Here is a 16,419-nt window from a genome sequence, read left to right as displayed (position 1 = left end):
CCTTTTTTCACACCCAAAGCCATTTAATCTTCCCAGTTGTGTTAAAAAGCAACTAGTATCTGAACAAGCAATTTGTTAAAAAAAAAAAAAAAAAAGAGTCTTTGATACATGAAAATGTATTCAAACCAGTAGCCATCAAATACATCCAAATTACAACAAGGGACTACTTTTTCATTTGTCAGATTGTCAAATATTTTCAATAATTATACTGCCTGTTATCGAAGAAGAATCAGGTATCAAAGAAGAATCAGGGAAATCAAAACTCCATCCTTTCTGAGAGGCAGTTTGGATATAACAGAACCCATGCAAATAACTCCATTTTTTGAACTAGACATTCCATTTACAGGACTTTTTCTTAAGGATAAAAGTCTTTGCTATAAAGATCATCAGACTATTATTTAAAAGAGTGGAAAGCAGTAAACCACCTAAAGGTCTAACAACAGAAGAGTCAAATAAACACAGGACTGCGAAAACTGTGACAGTACCGCTTACAGAGGGATTGCAACGTGCCTGGCACTATCATATTTAATGCCACAGCAATGTATAAAGTAGGTATTGAAGTGAATGCTGAGTGTGACTTTTCCAGCTGCACCAGGTTGGCAAACAGAGGCCACAAAAGAAAGAGAGCAGTCAATAACTGAGGCTGGGCTCATTCAAGATTTTATTAATAAAGTATAGTGTGAAACCTTTTTAATCCAACCCCCTGTGCCCCTGCACTGCCCCTCCCCCTCCCCCGCCCGCAAAGGAAGAGCAGCAACTGGAGGGGGCCTTGGCTCCTCTGACCTCATGCGTTGTGTGGTCCTCTGGGGTGATGCTCTCCCTCCTCCCACAGTGGGCTTCTCCAAGTCAGTCAGTTACAGAGCTTATGCGGCTACTGCTGCTGCTGCTGCTAAGTCGCTTCAGTCGTGTCTGACTCTGTGCGACTCCACAGACAGCAGCCCACCAGGCTCCTCTGTCCCTGGGATTCTCCAGGCAAGAACACTGGAGTGGGTTGCCATTTCCTTCTCCAAAGCATGAAAGTGAGAAGTGAAAGTGAAGTCGCTCAGTCGAGTCCAACTCCTAGCGACCCCATGGACTGCAGCCCACCAGGCTCCTCCGTCCATGGGATTTTCCAGGCAAGAGGACTGAAGTGGGGTGCCATTGCCGCACAAAAAAGAATTGGGACAAGAATTTTTAAAAACTGTAAGGCCTGGTGAACATCTGCTCAGGCAGCTGACTGACAGATCTGCCCTGGATCATCCTGGACGGGAAAGGGAGGAACGGCATGAGAAGGGCACCAATGCTGCTTGAACCATGCTTTGGCATGGACGTGAGTCTCCTCCATCAAGGAGTCCCATGGACCCTGAGGACCTTAAGCCCTCTTGCCAGGTTCCCAACCAAGACAGCCGTCCATTAGGTAAGTGGACTCCAGCTGTGGGGTGCCAGCAGAGGGAAGGGTTGGCCTACAAGAAACTGAAAGAACGGAACACCAGTTTCCTCTTGGTGTCTGGAGAACACACAGTGGGGAAAAGCCTGTTCTCTAGAGAGCTTACAAGTGCGGGGAATGCACACAGGCAGTGCTGGTCAGGTAACCAGCAGGTGCCATCAAGGAGGACCCAAGGGCAGCCATTTTTTTTTACTTTACTTTTTACTTTTTTTACTTTACTCCTGGCCCTCTCCCTCTAGCCCATCCCTACACACCAACCACTGGAGCCGAGACAAGAGCAGGGAAGAAATACTCCAGACATACATATACATCCTCCCACCCCCAAACTCTCTGAGGAGAGGAACAGGGAAGAAGAGTAGAAAGACAGACCAAATCTACCTTTTCCCACTTCACAGCCCCAGAGTCACAAGTCTGGACAGTACTAGGAGGAGGAAAAGCTTTCAACCAGGTAACAGTGAGATTTTACAATGATGCACTTTCAGTAACCCAGGGTGACCGAGAAGCCTGTGGACTCTGCCCTCAGTCTCATCAGGGATCGGGCCCCTGGAGAAGCACTCCCCAACCTTTTTGGCACCAGGGACTGGTTTCGAGGAAGACAATTTTTCCACGGACTGCGGTGAGGGCAAATGGTTTTGGGATGATGCAAGTGCATTACATTTATTATGCAATTTATTTCTCTTCTTAATACATTAGCTCCACCTCAAATCATGAGGCATTAGATCCTGGAGGTTGGGAACCCCTGCCCTAGAGGAAACGGAGATTTTGACAAAGCACAATTGGGAGTTCTGACTAGAGGAGGGCAAAAACGTTCATGTTTACACTCCTCTGAGTTAAAATTATGCAATTAACTGATTAAAGTTATCCCTGTCTCCACTTCACGGATTATGAAATGAAAGCTCTGGAAAGATTAAGAAACTTGCTCAGGGCTTCCCTGGTAGTTCAGTGGTAAAGAATCTGCCTGCCACTGCCAGAGACGTGGGTTCAATCCCTGGGTCGGGAATATTCCCTGGAGAAGGGAATGGCTACCCAGTAGAATTCTTGCCTGGAGAATCTCATGGACAGAGGAGAGTGGCGGGCTGCTGTCCATGGGGCCGCAAAGAGTTGGACACGATTGAGTAACTAACACAACACTTCTTTAAATTTGATACACTAATGACTAATGAGAAAGAAGGACAGAGGTGATGGCATATAAATAATGTGGTCATACTTATTAAAAGCTAAATAAATGGCTTGCTAGACAAACTCACTGTAGGTCAAACAAAGAAAGGAATGGGACACAGAGCAGACAGCCTCCATAAGAGTAAGGGCTATATCCACATTTTAAACAATTTAGTTTCAGCAAAATATCCAGTGTTGCTAATGTGAATTATATTGATTTCAAAGTTAAATCTGTAAAATTTTTTTGTTTTAATAATTGTAGAAGGGCTGTAAGAAAACATTTCTACATCATAGTTTTTGTTTATAGACATTTGGGTAACATAATAATAAAGATAAATTAATTCAACATCAAGAACCTGTAAAAAATGTTTATAAAGTGTCCTTACATTACACATGCTTGAGAAGCTCTGTGTTATGACACATTAGGGCTTTCCTGGTGGCTCAGACAGTAAAGAATCTGCCTGCACGATGGGAGACCTGGGTTCGATCCCTGGACTGGGGAGATCCCTTGGAGGAGGGCATGGCAACCCACTCCAGTACTCTTGCCTGGAGAATCCCCATGGACAGGGGAGCCTGGCGGGCTACAGCGCATGGGGTCGCAAAGAGCCGGACACAACTGAGTGGCTAAGCACAGCACACGTGACACATTATGCCAGAGCAACCATTTAAAGCCATGTCTTAGCAGACCATTTGTGTCACAGGGAGATACTTTCAATACTATATTAACTTAAGCATACAAAAGGTGGTACAGTCTTGCTCCGATTTTGTAAAATACAGAAATCACATATAAGCATAAGAAAAAAGAGATTAGGATATACACTAAAACGTTAACAATGTTTATGCTACAGTAGGTGCTACAGTAGGTATTACAGGTGCTTTTTATTAATGTCTCTGCTTTTTAAATAATATTCTGTATTTATAAGTTTATTACATGATTAAAATTTAAACATTACCAAAAATTCAATTTTTACAGCCTATCCCAAAGTTTCCACAAATTGCTGCTAAAAGACAAAAAAAAACAAAACACCACTCTTTCAGTCCAATTCTAGCTCAAGCTCTTTATTCTCCAAAGAAATGTAACCAACCCTAAAGTAATATTTGTTCAAAACTTAAAAACATATAAAGTCCTCTGGTGGCTCAGACAGTAAAGAATCTGCCTGCAGTGCAGGAGACCTGGGTTCGATCCCTGAGTCAGGAAGATCCTCTGGAGAAGGGAATGGCAACCACTCCAGTACTCCTGCCTGGAGAGTTCCATGGGCAGAGGAGGCTGGCGGGCTGCAGTCTATGGGGTCACACAGAGTCGGACACGACTGAGCGACTAGCACTGCTACACTGAAAGCACAGAAAGTCCTTGTCAACCAGTGACTCACTGGGCTTCAGCACCTGGGCTACAAGGATGAGCAAGGTCACGGTGCACTCCAGAAGACACCATCCTGGGGAAAGCACAGCATAGATTACCAGTGCTGCTAGGGCACAGAGACACAGGAGCACGGAGAAGGGGTCCCATAACTCATTCTGACGGGGCCGACAAGGCAGGAAAGGCAGCCACAAGGTGACACATGAACGCAGAGCTAAGAATGCGTCAGGAAATGGGTGCAGAAAGGTGAAATGGCAGATTCCTCAGCAAGTAAAATCTAGACGTACGTCTTGTGACACTGGCGTCACTGACCACACTATACCAACCTCTCCTGGGCTCTTTGCCATTTGTATTGTCTGCCATTAAAATCCACGCTGCTTCCCCAGCAGGACTGTAAACTCTGAAGGGAATGCCACGGACACTGCAGACCCATTATTCATTAATGATAGCATCTTCAGATAGGCTTCTAATGGGCACTGAACTTAACATACTTAGCCTTTGCTGGTATGCAAAAAAATTATATATCTATTGAGCCTATATTCATATTTTCCTCTAGAAAATTATGTCAAAAGATCAAAGTAACAGATTCATTCCTATAGTCCTCAAAAGAAGATTAATCTCTTCACTACTGTATATAAAACTTAGCTCTCTTCCTTGCTCTTGTAAGTCAGCCAAGCTCCAAAGAGTATGTTTCTCCAAGGTAGGCTAAGGAAAGATATACAGACTGCCTGTCCAAGAAAACCTTTCAAGTGTCCCGTGGTGACACTTAATGATACTTAAACGCTGTGACTTGCCAGCTAGGGTGAAACTCTCAGATGATGCTCTACCTGATAACACAATGAGCCTATACTGCCTACAGCTGTGAATAACTTGAAGTAACATCCTCGTCTAACCGGAGGAAATGTGTACATAAGGGATGGTATATTCACACATCTTTTTTTCCTTTGTTTTCACATATATGCTTATAAGACTTATGTACATGGCGAGAAATTTACTTTAAAATATTCCAGCAAAGAAACAGTAAAAGGGACAGATGAAGCCAATGAGATGAAGTCCTGATAGTATTTGGAACTGTGTGTGTGACCAACACAAAAGTAATGAGCGCCCCTTCAAGCCCATGAGGGTTTCTAGATACCATTTTTACTAAAAGAATTCTTACAGGAAACGGCTAATTCCAAGTCTGGATCAGAAATGTACAAGATAGGCCTGGAACATCTTGTCGTTATCAGATAACAAAGAAAACTATCAAATGCCAGTAAGGTGAGGTCAAAAGGACCCAGAAACCAACTTGAACAGGCTCCCACTAGCTAAAGATAGTACAAGCTGGACATCAGTAAGGACAACAACCAGAGCCGGTTCAAATATATCAAATGTGTATAAATATGTCAGCTCATAATACTACTCCAAAACACCTTAATTAATCACTTTGAAAGTTATTAAATCCAAAATTTTGACAACTGGTAGATAAAAGAGAAGCAAACATAAACTGGGGGGGGGGGGGGGGTAGTTGTAAAGCAAAAATGACAGTGACTTTGAACGTGCCTTGCTTACAGCTGGTGCTTACACTGTAATGCAAGGGTTCATAATCTCGCAAAGGGAGACAGACAAAAGCCTAGCCTGAGCGTCCAAACTAGAAGTGAAAAAAAGTGCCACAGAAACAAGCCAAAAAGAAGGCTCACTTTGGAGGGGCCTGGGAGGTAGGAGACATCAGAGCTTTAAAGGGTTACCACTTTGTCAGTTTTTGCATTTTAAGTCATTCTCAAACATGGGTTCCTGAATCACACATTAATTTTTATATCCCTTAGCACACAAGGTTATAGCTGCAGACAAAACCCCATGTGGTTTCATTTTCCTTCCTTGAGATCAGGTGACCCTTGGGATGTTCCTTTTCGGAAAAAGAAAATAACTTCTTACAATTGGATGTAATTGTAATATCTAGCTTGGGAATTCCACTTACATTCCGTCATTGTGAACTTCAGGCCTAACTCAACCTTGAAAGGGATGTGAAGACAACCATGCTCATGTCCTAAATGTCTATGGAATAATAAAGAAATATAAACAAACATCAGACCCTACTGCCACATCCCTCAATATTAAAGGCCTACTCTAGTCTAGACATTATGCTAAGTTTTTTTTTTTTTTTTCCCCACATGTTATCCAGTAAATTCTCAAACCCAGAGAGGTAAGATGTATTTCGCCAATTTTTACAAACAAGGAAGCAGACTCAGAAAATCACCTCATTTGCCCAAGGACTCAGAGCCCCTTGAAACACTAAGACAGAGGTCTTCTGAAGATAAACAGTGTCAACACACCATTGACATTTCGCACTGAAGGAGTGGCTATCTGAAGGCAAAACCTTCCGGAGTTAGAGTGATGCTCTTCATTAATAAATGTCATCCTACCATCTAAGGACTACTTTTATGGACTATTCTCAGCTTTCACTTACTTCTCAATCCTCTGATTTCTGCTATAGACTCCTCCAGTCTGGATGGATTTCCACTGCCTCTCAAATGCCATGTACACTGCCCACTACCCATTTTAATTTCCAAGTTCCTTTCTAAGTCCAAATCTTTTGAGTTCAACTCACATCCCAACTTTCTATTCCAGGAAGCTCTTCAATCTTTTTCCAGGCTAAGAGCTCTCACCTCCATGAAACCTGTTGTCTGGACCACACAACTCCATATAAGGACATTGCTCTGTTTCACATGTGTATTTCTGGTATCTGTAGCCTGTAAATTCCTTGAAGGCAGGGTTTAGTACTGATTTATGCCCTTTGGATGGTAAAAGATACAAAATACACTCTATAAACAAGTGTCAATGTTAGCTTTGATGCAGGCAATTAGCCTGCTCAGGAACCTATACTCTCAGCATTTCTCATAAACTTGAGGTTACCATAACCTCCATTTTCCCTTTCCAGTTAGAGAAAGGTCAGCTAGAGATAGACAGCAACATCAAAGCTGTTTCATTAAGCAAAGCAGCAGGCGTGCCTTCCTGATTTGTACAACTTTACGCCCTCTGGTCCTTAGATCCCTGAAAGAACATTCCATTATCATTCAAGGCTGTGGAGATTCCATCCTGTTTTTTCTCTCGGATAAGTACTAGCAGTGCCGAGTACTAACAAATAAGGGGTCTTTTAACTTGTGGAAAGATACATATAACATAAAATTTACCATCTTAGCCATGTTAAAGTGTACAGTTCAGTGACTTAAATATTCACACTGTTGTGCTAACATCATCAACATCCACTTCAAGAACTTTTCATCTTGTAGAACTGAAACTCTGCTCATTAAACAACAGCTTCCCATTCTTCCCTCCTCCTAGTTCCTGGCAAGCCTCTATGAATTTGACTCCTCTGGGTACTTCATATGAGTGGAATTACACAATTTGTCCTTCTGGGATTGGCTTATTTTACTTAGCATAATGTCATCGAGGTTCATCCACATTGCATCATGGCCTTGTGTAAAAATTTCCTTTCTTTTTAAGGATGAATAACATTCCACTAATATGTATATCCACACTTTGTTTATCTGTTGATAGACATATGGGTTGCTTCCAAATGAGGAATGCTGATCCAATGCTGGTGACAAGCAGCTCAGGAGACTGGCCCTGGAATGGAGCAGTCTCTCTGATGCTGTGAACACAAAGAATGAATCCAGTGATTAGGACCACAGAACACAAAACCGCTAAAAGGAATCTGCATATGCTTCTCTCTCCTAGGAACCGGAACTAGAAAGAGCTTTTGTTTAAATACTCAAATAATACGTTGGAATACAGCTGTGGCTGCCTAGGATGGTCTAGAAACAAATCCTGAATTCTCTAGTTTCTGCAGACCTCCCTTCTCCCCTGTTCTTTTCTTCCCCTCAGCGTTGAGACATAATCGACATATAACACTGTGCTAAGCTTAAGGTATACAACATGCTGATCTGATAGCTGCATATGTATCCTATGCTGATACGATTTGATATGATTCACATGCAGGTCTCCCTGGTGGCTCAGACCGTAAAACATCTGCCTACAATGCGGGAGACCCGGGTTCAATCCCTGGGTCGGGAAGATCTCCTAGAGAAGGAAATGGCAACCCACTCCAGTGTTCTTGCCTCGGAAATCCCATGGACAGAGTAGCCTGGTAGGCTATAGTCCATGGGGTCTCAAAGAGTCAGACAAGACTGAGCAACTTTGCTTTTCACATATGCTGCAATATGATTACCACTATAGCATTAGCTAATACCTTCATTCACATCACATTCTTTTCTGTGGCAAGAACCCTTAAGATATACTCTCCTAGAAATTTTCAAGTGTACAATAAACTAAAATTATAATGCTGCACATTAGATCTCCAGAAATTATTCATCTTCTGATCTGAAGTTTGTACCCTTTGATTAACATCTCTTCAATTTCCCTACCCCCTGGTCTCTTAAATTCTACGATTTAAGTCTGGCTTTTTTATATGCCATACATAAGTGAGACCATACAGTATGAGTCTTTCTCTGACTTATTTCATTCAGTATAATACCCTGAAGGTCTCTTCAGTTGCTGCAAATAGTAGGATTTCATTCTCTCTCGTGGCTGAATATTACTGTATTGTGTGTGTGTGTGTGTGTGGGGTCACATCTTCTTTATCCATTCATCTACTGATGGATACTTGGATTGTTTTCATATTTTGGCTATTGTGAATAATGCTGCAATCAACACTGTGGTATACATATTGCTTCAATATCCTATTTTCACTTCCTTTGAATATATACTCAGAAGTGGAACTGCTGGATCATATGACAGTTCTATTTTTAGTGTGGTGGTGGTGGTTTAGTCGCTAAATCCTGTCTGGCTCTTGCGACCCCATGGACTGTAGCCCACCCTGCCAGGCTCCTCTGTCCATGGGATTTTCCAGGCAAGAATCCTGGTGTGGGTCGCCATTTCCTTCTCCAGGGGATCTTCCGGACCCGGGGATTGAGCCCCGGTCTCCTGCATCGCAGGTGGATTTCTGCATTGCAGCCGGAGTCTTTACCGACTGAGCCACGAGGGAAGTCCCCTCCATACTGTTTTCCATAGTGGCTGTGACAATTTGCATTCCCACCAACACTAAAACAAGGGTTCCCCTTACTCTACAGTGGCAAGTATTCTTGCCAAGACTTGTCGTCTCTGGTCTTCTTGAGGAACAGCTGCTCTAACAGGGGTGAAGGAATAGCTCATAATGGTTTTGATTAGCAGTTCCCTAATGATTCCTGACCGTGAGTTCATTTTCATGAACTGTTGACCATTTTTGCTTCTCCGACCACATGTTCTCTCTCGCCTACCTCTCCAGTCTCACAGCCCTCTACTTTCAACATCCTGCTGGTGGTCCAGCAACACTGAACTGTTTTGTGTCCCTGGACACACACCACGCAGGTCCTGGCCACCTGGCCTCCACTGTCAGTGGTTTCTCTGGCTGGAAAGCTTTCCTCTCTTGGCTTCCTTCTAGTTATGGCATCTCTCCAGGAGGCCTTTCTTTTTCTTCTTTGTAATCCCAGGATTTGAGTGCTTGGCATGTAATGGCTGCTTGATAAATTATTGAACTAAACTATATTTGTTACATTCACAATCTCTGTTGAGAAGACAAGTTTAAAGAAAAATTCAAGGTCAACGGATTACAGGTAATTTTTATTTATACTTCAATATTGTTCAAGCTTTCTAACGATGTGATGACCTGTCAAATTTTAGAAAAATTTAAGAACACTCTGATCAAGAATAAAGTGGAGGAATCAGTGTACCAGATTTCAAGACTTATCAAAAAGCTAGAGTTATCAACAGTATGCAGTATTGCAGAAGGATAGACACATGGGAACCCACGGATCAGTACAGAGAACCCAGAAACAGACCAACACAAATATACCCAACTACTACTACTACTACTAAGTCACTTCAGTCGGGTCCAACTCTGTGCGACCCCAGAGACGGAAGCCCACCAGGCTCCCCCGTCCCTGGGATTCTCCAGGCAAGAACACTGGAGTGGGTTGCCATTTCCTTCTCCAATGCATGCAAGTGAAAAGGGAAAGTGAAGTCCCTCAGTCATGTCTGACTCTTAGTGACCCCATGGACTACAGCCCACCAGCCTCCTCCGTCCATGGGATTTTCCAGGCAAGAGTACTGGAGTGGGGTGCCATTGCCTTCTCCGATATACCCAACTACTTTATGACAAATGGAGAAGGAAATGGCAACTTGCTACCTATTCTTGCCTGGAAAATCCCATGGACAGAGGAGCCTGGCAGCACAGTCTTGTTAACAAAGGGTGCTGGAGCAATCAAGCATCCACTCCCAAGTAATAATGATACTATTAATATTAATGAAAATAATGAATAAAATAAAAATCTCAATCTAGGTCTCACATCTTATGTAACAATTAACTTAGATCATGGACTTAAGTTAAAAATATAAAATCAAAATATTTGGAAGGAAAAACACAGAGAAAATCTCTGCAACAGGGCTAGACAGAGCTCTTGTATTTGACCAAAATAATACAACCCATAAAAAGAAAAATTGCTAAAAAGGGCTTCATCCAAATCAAAAACTTCTCCTCTTCACCCTGTCTGGTAGATGAAAAGACAAGCTTCAGACTGGGAGAAAATATTTGCAAACTATGTATTGACAAGAACTGATAGCTTGAGCATATACAGAACTCTCAAAACTCAACAGGAGAGCTTCTCCAGTGATTCAGTGGTGAAGAACCCACTTGCCAATGCAGGAGACACAGGTCTGACCCCACGTGCCTCAGGACAACTGAGCCCGTGTGCCACAACTACTGAGTGCATGAGCTACAAGTGCTGAAGCCCTCACGCCCGAGAGCCTGTGCTCTGCAGCAAGAGAAGCCACCACCGTGAGAAGTCGCGAACTACAGTGACGAGCAGCCCCTGCTTGCCGCAACTAGAGAAAAGCTTGTGCAGCAACAACGACTCAGCACAGCCAAAAGTAAATAAATAAATAATTTTAAATATATGTAAAAAAATTTTTTTTAACTCCACAGTAAAAAAACAAAGAATCCAAATAGATAACAGACAAAAGACTTGAAGAGAGACATTTGACCAAAGAGTATATACAGGTGGCAAGTAATCATATGAAAAGATATTCAACAACACTGGCCGTTAGAGAAGGTAACCAGTGGGTGAGTGGCTAAACAAATGAACTGTTTTACATCCATGCCATGGAATATTACCCAGCAGCGAAAAAGAATGGACTAACTAGTGATACGTACAACAATGTGGATGAATCTCCAGTGAATCACGCTGAATGAAAAGAGCAATCCTCCAGAGTTATGCTGTGTGAATCCACTTATATAAAACTCTTGAAATAATATATTAGCACGGAGAAGGAATCACAGGGTAAGGATGTGGTGGGTATGGGACAGTAGAGGTAAATTTAGAAACGTGACTGCAGTATGCACAGACAGGTACTCCCTTAAAAGCTTCGGTTTTCTTTGTGAAGGGGTGGGCAAGGTCGTCCGCTAAGACTGAAGGGATGGATTAACTTCTATTCCCAGAATCTAATACAGTTTCTGGGACACAGATCTTTTAATAAATGAGCTTACTGAACAAACAAGAGTTTTCTTAACTCAGGTTGTTCTTTAGCGTCAATACACAATTTTCTCCAAACCAGCCACTAGGGGGCAGTGCTGCTGCCTATCTTTTCCCCTAATATTTTAACCCAGTGAAAACAACAGAAAATAACCGGGCAGTGTGTGTCAACGTGTTTTTTTTTCCTCAAGAAGATATCGTTTCAACTTTACATCCATGCATACGTGCATGCACACACATACACATGCAGACTGTGGAATGATGGGAGGGCAGTTCCTTCTGCCAGCCTCTCACTGCAACCATACTATGTCGCCCCCGAGGTAATACTCACCATTTCCCAGAGGTCATTTTTTTGGTAATTCCTCGAGGGCACACAGCAAATAATGAACAGACCCTTTAAACTTTCTTACAATTGATAACTTAGACCACACATTAATGAAGGAATCCCTAAAGTTAATCCTGGTAACTAACATACATTTTCCATAGCTTCAAGTTGATTTTTTTTTAAAACCCCTATACCTACCACCAACCCAAATTAACTAAAAAGTAGATTAAAAAAAATAATTTTAAATGGTGTAATCTATTTCATAAACTTCTTTTTGCTTTGTTTCAGATTCCTAACACAGTCTTATAATAAAGATTTCTCAATCTATAATATCACATGGCTAACATATATAACAGAATAAGCAACAGTTTGGGGGTGTGTGTTTAGTCATGGGGCTAGAAAATTTCCTACTTTGGTTCTAGTGAACTTGGGCCTCTAATGAACAGAGGAAGCTGGCAGAGTTCTAACTTAAAACAGAAATTCTCAAAACCCCCAAAGAAAAGAAGATGTAAAGGAAGACAGGGTTACACAAACCAGCTCAGCTTCAATTAAGACAAGTGAACATCCACAGTAGGGGAGACTTCCAGTCATACCAATGGAACACATCACACCCTAGCCTAAGAAAACCTACCAGTTTGGCCTTATGGTCTGGAGTACGAGGGAGATAACGAAAAGGCTGAAGTCATCTTATGACTTAAGGCTGTCAAGTACTTCAAATGAGGGCAAAAGGTGCTTGACCCCAAAGCCTCTGAACCCGGTTATTTTGAACTAAAGTTGCTTGGAAACAAAAATACCCAAGAAATAGATCATCATCATCATCATCTACAGTCAATGTAGATAAAGTGTCAAATTGCGAACTGTTTCAAAAACAAAGTTTCAAGGTTGTTTAGGGCAGTGTTCTAACTTGACAATTAAGTCTCATTTTTATTGGATACTTTATTCCACTAGCTCTGGTAAGGGATGGTATTACACTTTGATTGACAGTCTTCTGAAGCTCTTGGGGCCGAAGATTTTGTTTGCTTTATACTTGTGAAAAGATTAATAGCAAATTACTCTTCTTAGCTAATATAAAAATGCACCTTTGCTAAGGAACTGATATGGCCCTCAAGAGGAGAAAAGCTTCTTTCTTAACAACTATAGTTCTTTGGCTACATGGACATCTCTGAAAATGAGCTTTAAAACTGAGATGAACACTTTATTGTCTCATACCTTCTATATTTAAAATCTGTGTCCACTTTTGAAAGTCATGTGCTAAATCCTTAGTCTTTTTTTTCCGCCAGCAGATGATCTAAATAAGAGCCTGATTTCATTTACATACACACTCACTTGCACTCCCCAACAACACTTCCTTTGAAAAACAGAATGTCACTTCCTCAATCCAGAGGCCAGAAGTCCCTTGGTTCTGATCTGGGGAGCCAAGACAGGAAACTCTGGTAAGCTTTTGCCTCTCCCCCTGTGGACAGCCACGGGTGCAGCTGACAGCGGGCAGGGTCTATTCAGAGCTCCCTTGATGCACTGCAGCTGGAAGGCAACAGCTCACTTCCATGCTGTGGGAACGATCCCAGAGTCCAGCACGGACAGGCAGTTTAACAACGGCATTTCACAGCAAGGGAAGAGGAGAGGATGGGAGACCCGGACATCTTTTAGCGACCTTACTTCTATTTCCAAACTCAGTCGAATAACCCAAGGCTGATTTCAGCCAAATCTCAGTCACTGGCATCATCTTGTACTTTGACCCCACCAAGCCAGGCATCTTCTGGTGGGACCGGGGCGGGGGGGGGGGGGCGGGGGAGGGGAGGGGGACCAGACCACTCACAGCTCACACCAGGCTGCACGACCCTCCCCAGGAGTGGAGCCTCTCACTTAAAAGGGAGCGGCTGTCCCGGTAATTTCAGTAAACTCTGTCGGTTAGCACCACCTGGCAACTGAGACCCTTGATCTCTCCTGACCCCAGACGCCAAAGGGCTGTACAACACAAGAGCCGGGCCAGTAGTAGCAGACCAAACTGCAGTGTCACCTTCGCGGGGTGGGGGGATGCATGTGAGAGACATACAGCATAAAGGCAAAGAAGGGGGACAAACAAATGAGTCACTTAATACAAGGGCTGCACATGCTGCTGACGCTGCCCGTGATGCAGCGGCTGTGGACTGGAAGGAAGCAGGCGGCCACCGGGAGGGGCGGGCAGGGAAAGCGCGGTGGGAAAGGGTGGGAGGCGCGTCGCCCTTTGTGGGGGGCCCGGCCGCGCGGCCCCTCGGCCTACGTCCCCCCTTTCCCGCCCACTCCCCGAGCCCCGCAGGCTGGAGCCGCTCGGGGTCAGTACGGACCCCCCGGCCGCGGGAATCAACTCTTTACGGTCTATGAAAACAATCAATACAAACTTCAATACGGGGTTTAGTTTACGGGGAGGCTGGCCGGGGAGGCGCCGCAGCCTCAACCTGGCCGCCCGCCCGCCCCGCCCCTCGGCGGCGCACCTGTGACAGGTGTGCAGCAGCCCCGGGTCGCGGGGCGCGCCGGCCGCTCCCGGCACCCCCGCTCGCGCCTCCGCGAACCCTCCCGGGGAGCCCGGCCCGTAGGCAGGCCGCGGAGCGCCCCTCGCCCCCGCCCGCACTCACATAGCGCCTCAACTTCTTCTCGGGGGGCGATTTCCTCAGCCAGCCAGTGCACACCACGTCGCCGCCGCCGCCGCCGCTCATGCTGCCGGCAGCCCGGAGCCCGCCGCGGGGTCGGCGGACGAGGGCGCGGGCCGCTGGCTCAGCCGGCCGGCGGTGCGCGGCTCGCGGCGAAGGGGAGGGGCTGGGGCGGCCGGCGGCCGCGGGGCGAGGGCGAGGGCGAGGACGAGGCGGCGCGGCCCGGCTGCCTCGCGCGCGCCCGCGCCTTCTCCCGGCCCGGCCGCGGCGGGGGCGCCCCGGCAGGAAGGGCGGCGCGCGCTCGCCACGCCCACAGCCCGCCGCGCCCCCGGGCGGGCCGCCTGCGGAGACGCGGACACCGCCTCGCGCCCTGGACCCAAGGCTCTCGGGAGCGCCCGCGGCCGGCCGCGCCCCCCGGGGTCTTTTTTCCGAAGCCTCCGGCAGTCAGCGGGGCAGGCGGCCGCGCCCTTGGTGGGCGTGGGGTAATGGGCAGGGACTGCGCGCCCTCGATGGTGAATCGACCTTTCACAGAGGGTCGTCAGCCAGGGGCCCGAGGGCTGCTCCTCTGTCCATTCCCCCTTCGTTTCAGGTTTCAGTGGGTCAGGTTCTGGCTGAAATGAGTGATTCGCTTTCCAAGAGTTTCATTAACTCTCACCCCCTTGGTGGGAGAAGAAAAAAAAAAAGATTACTACGTGTTGGGCTGGGCGTACGTTCCTTGCTTACATGATCTTCGTTACGAATCTCCAAATTGAGTGGGGTGCATTATTACCATTTCACAGATAGCCTAAAGCCTTGGCAGTGCAGTCAACTTTCTCATTCTAGGGATGGGTCGGGGTTGGGAGTGGTACTGCTCATCTATTTAAAGTGGAGAACTGCTTTCACGTCCGCATTAATTTAGGGTCCTCTTATTATCAGAATGGAGCAGGAACTGGCAACCCACTCCAGTATTCTTGCCTGGAGAATTTCATGGACAGAGGAGCTTGGCGGGCTGCAGTCCATGGGGTTGCAAAGAGTAGGACACGACTGAGCGACTAACACACTATTATCAGAAAATAAAGTTCTGCTGGCTTCCACACTGCCTCTGGGAAAAGCAATTCAGTAGAAAATTCTTACGATCTGTAGAATCAAGGGGGCAAAAATGAGTCAAAAATACTATTTCATAGTGAATTGGAAGGCAAGATGGTGTAGGGCAAGAAACTGGGGTCAAAATTTTTTAGCGCTCCAACTTACTGACACAAGTTACGAGAACTCTCTGGGGCTCATATGATGCAGATGCCTCTTACTGCGTTGTGGAAAGGCTTAACTGAGATGGAGAACGCAGAAGCACATACCTGATGAATCTAGCATTTTGTGGGGAGGGAAAAGGGGAAAAAGCCCTCAGCAAAACCGGAAACCTTTGGTTAAAGGCTCTTTTGAACTCACAAAGTACCTTTACAAGCAGCGTTAAAAGGTTAGGCTCTCCACCCTCGCCCCGGTTTCTTTGAAGAGTGGATAGTAACCCGTTATGTCAATAGGGAACTTCTGCGGGCATCTTGCACTCCCGAAAACATCAGACTAAGGCTACTTTGCTCATTTCCCGATCTCTGTGCAGCAAAGCTAGCTGTTGCAAGCTGTTGGACATCCTTCTGATTTTACAGATCTTTGTTGGGTTGGGGAAAACTCAACCATTTCAGTTTGTAAACGCTAATTCTAAGCTAATTCTATGCTTAGCTCTTCTAAGCACCTGGGAGGGTTTAGCAATCAGCAACCCTGGACCCAATTTTCACTGATTTTCTTCACTATCCGGTGTGCTGCTGGATATCCATGTAAAAGCAGGACAATCGGGCTATCTCGGGTACCAGGGCCTTTTAGCCTTTCAACTGAGGTATACTTAAGACACATGCAAGGGCCACCACCAGAATTATAGCCATTTTAACCTCTGGCTTTAAGTACCTTCTATAAAACCTGACACAAATATCAAAATATTCAAAGCCTGCCAAATC

The 16,419-nt window shown here is 45.2% G+C and overlaps 1 protein-coding gene across 1 annotated transcript in view; it reads right to left on the bottom strand.

Moving 5' to 3' along the window:
- GAB2 (GRB2 associated binding protein 2) overlaps nucleotides 1–14,830 on the bottom strand; it is a 181,108-nt gene extending 166,278 nt beyond the window's left edge. Inside the window, exon 1 of the mRNA XM_070782995.1 lies at nucleotides 14,423–14,830. Coding sequence (XP_070639096.1) covers nucleotides 14,423–14,503 — 81 coding nt within the window. The 5' untranslated portion in view covers nucleotides 14,504–14,830. The remainder of the gene's footprint in view (nucleotides 1–14,422) is intronic.
- Between the last annotated feature and the right edge of the window lie 1,589 nt (nucleotides 14,831–16,419).

This window comes from Bos indicus, chromosome 29 (genome assembly GCF_029378745.1).
Source record: "Bos indicus isolate NIAB-ARS_2022 breed Sahiwal x Tharparkar chromosome 29, NIAB-ARS_B.indTharparkar_mat_pri_1.0, whole genome shotgun sequence".
Lineage (NCBI taxonomy): Eukaryota > Metazoa > Chordata > Mammalia > Artiodactyla > Bovidae > Bos > Bos indicus.
The sequence above is the reverse complement of the archived record's forward strand: the minus strand, read 5'-3'. Positions and strand labels throughout refer to the sequence as shown.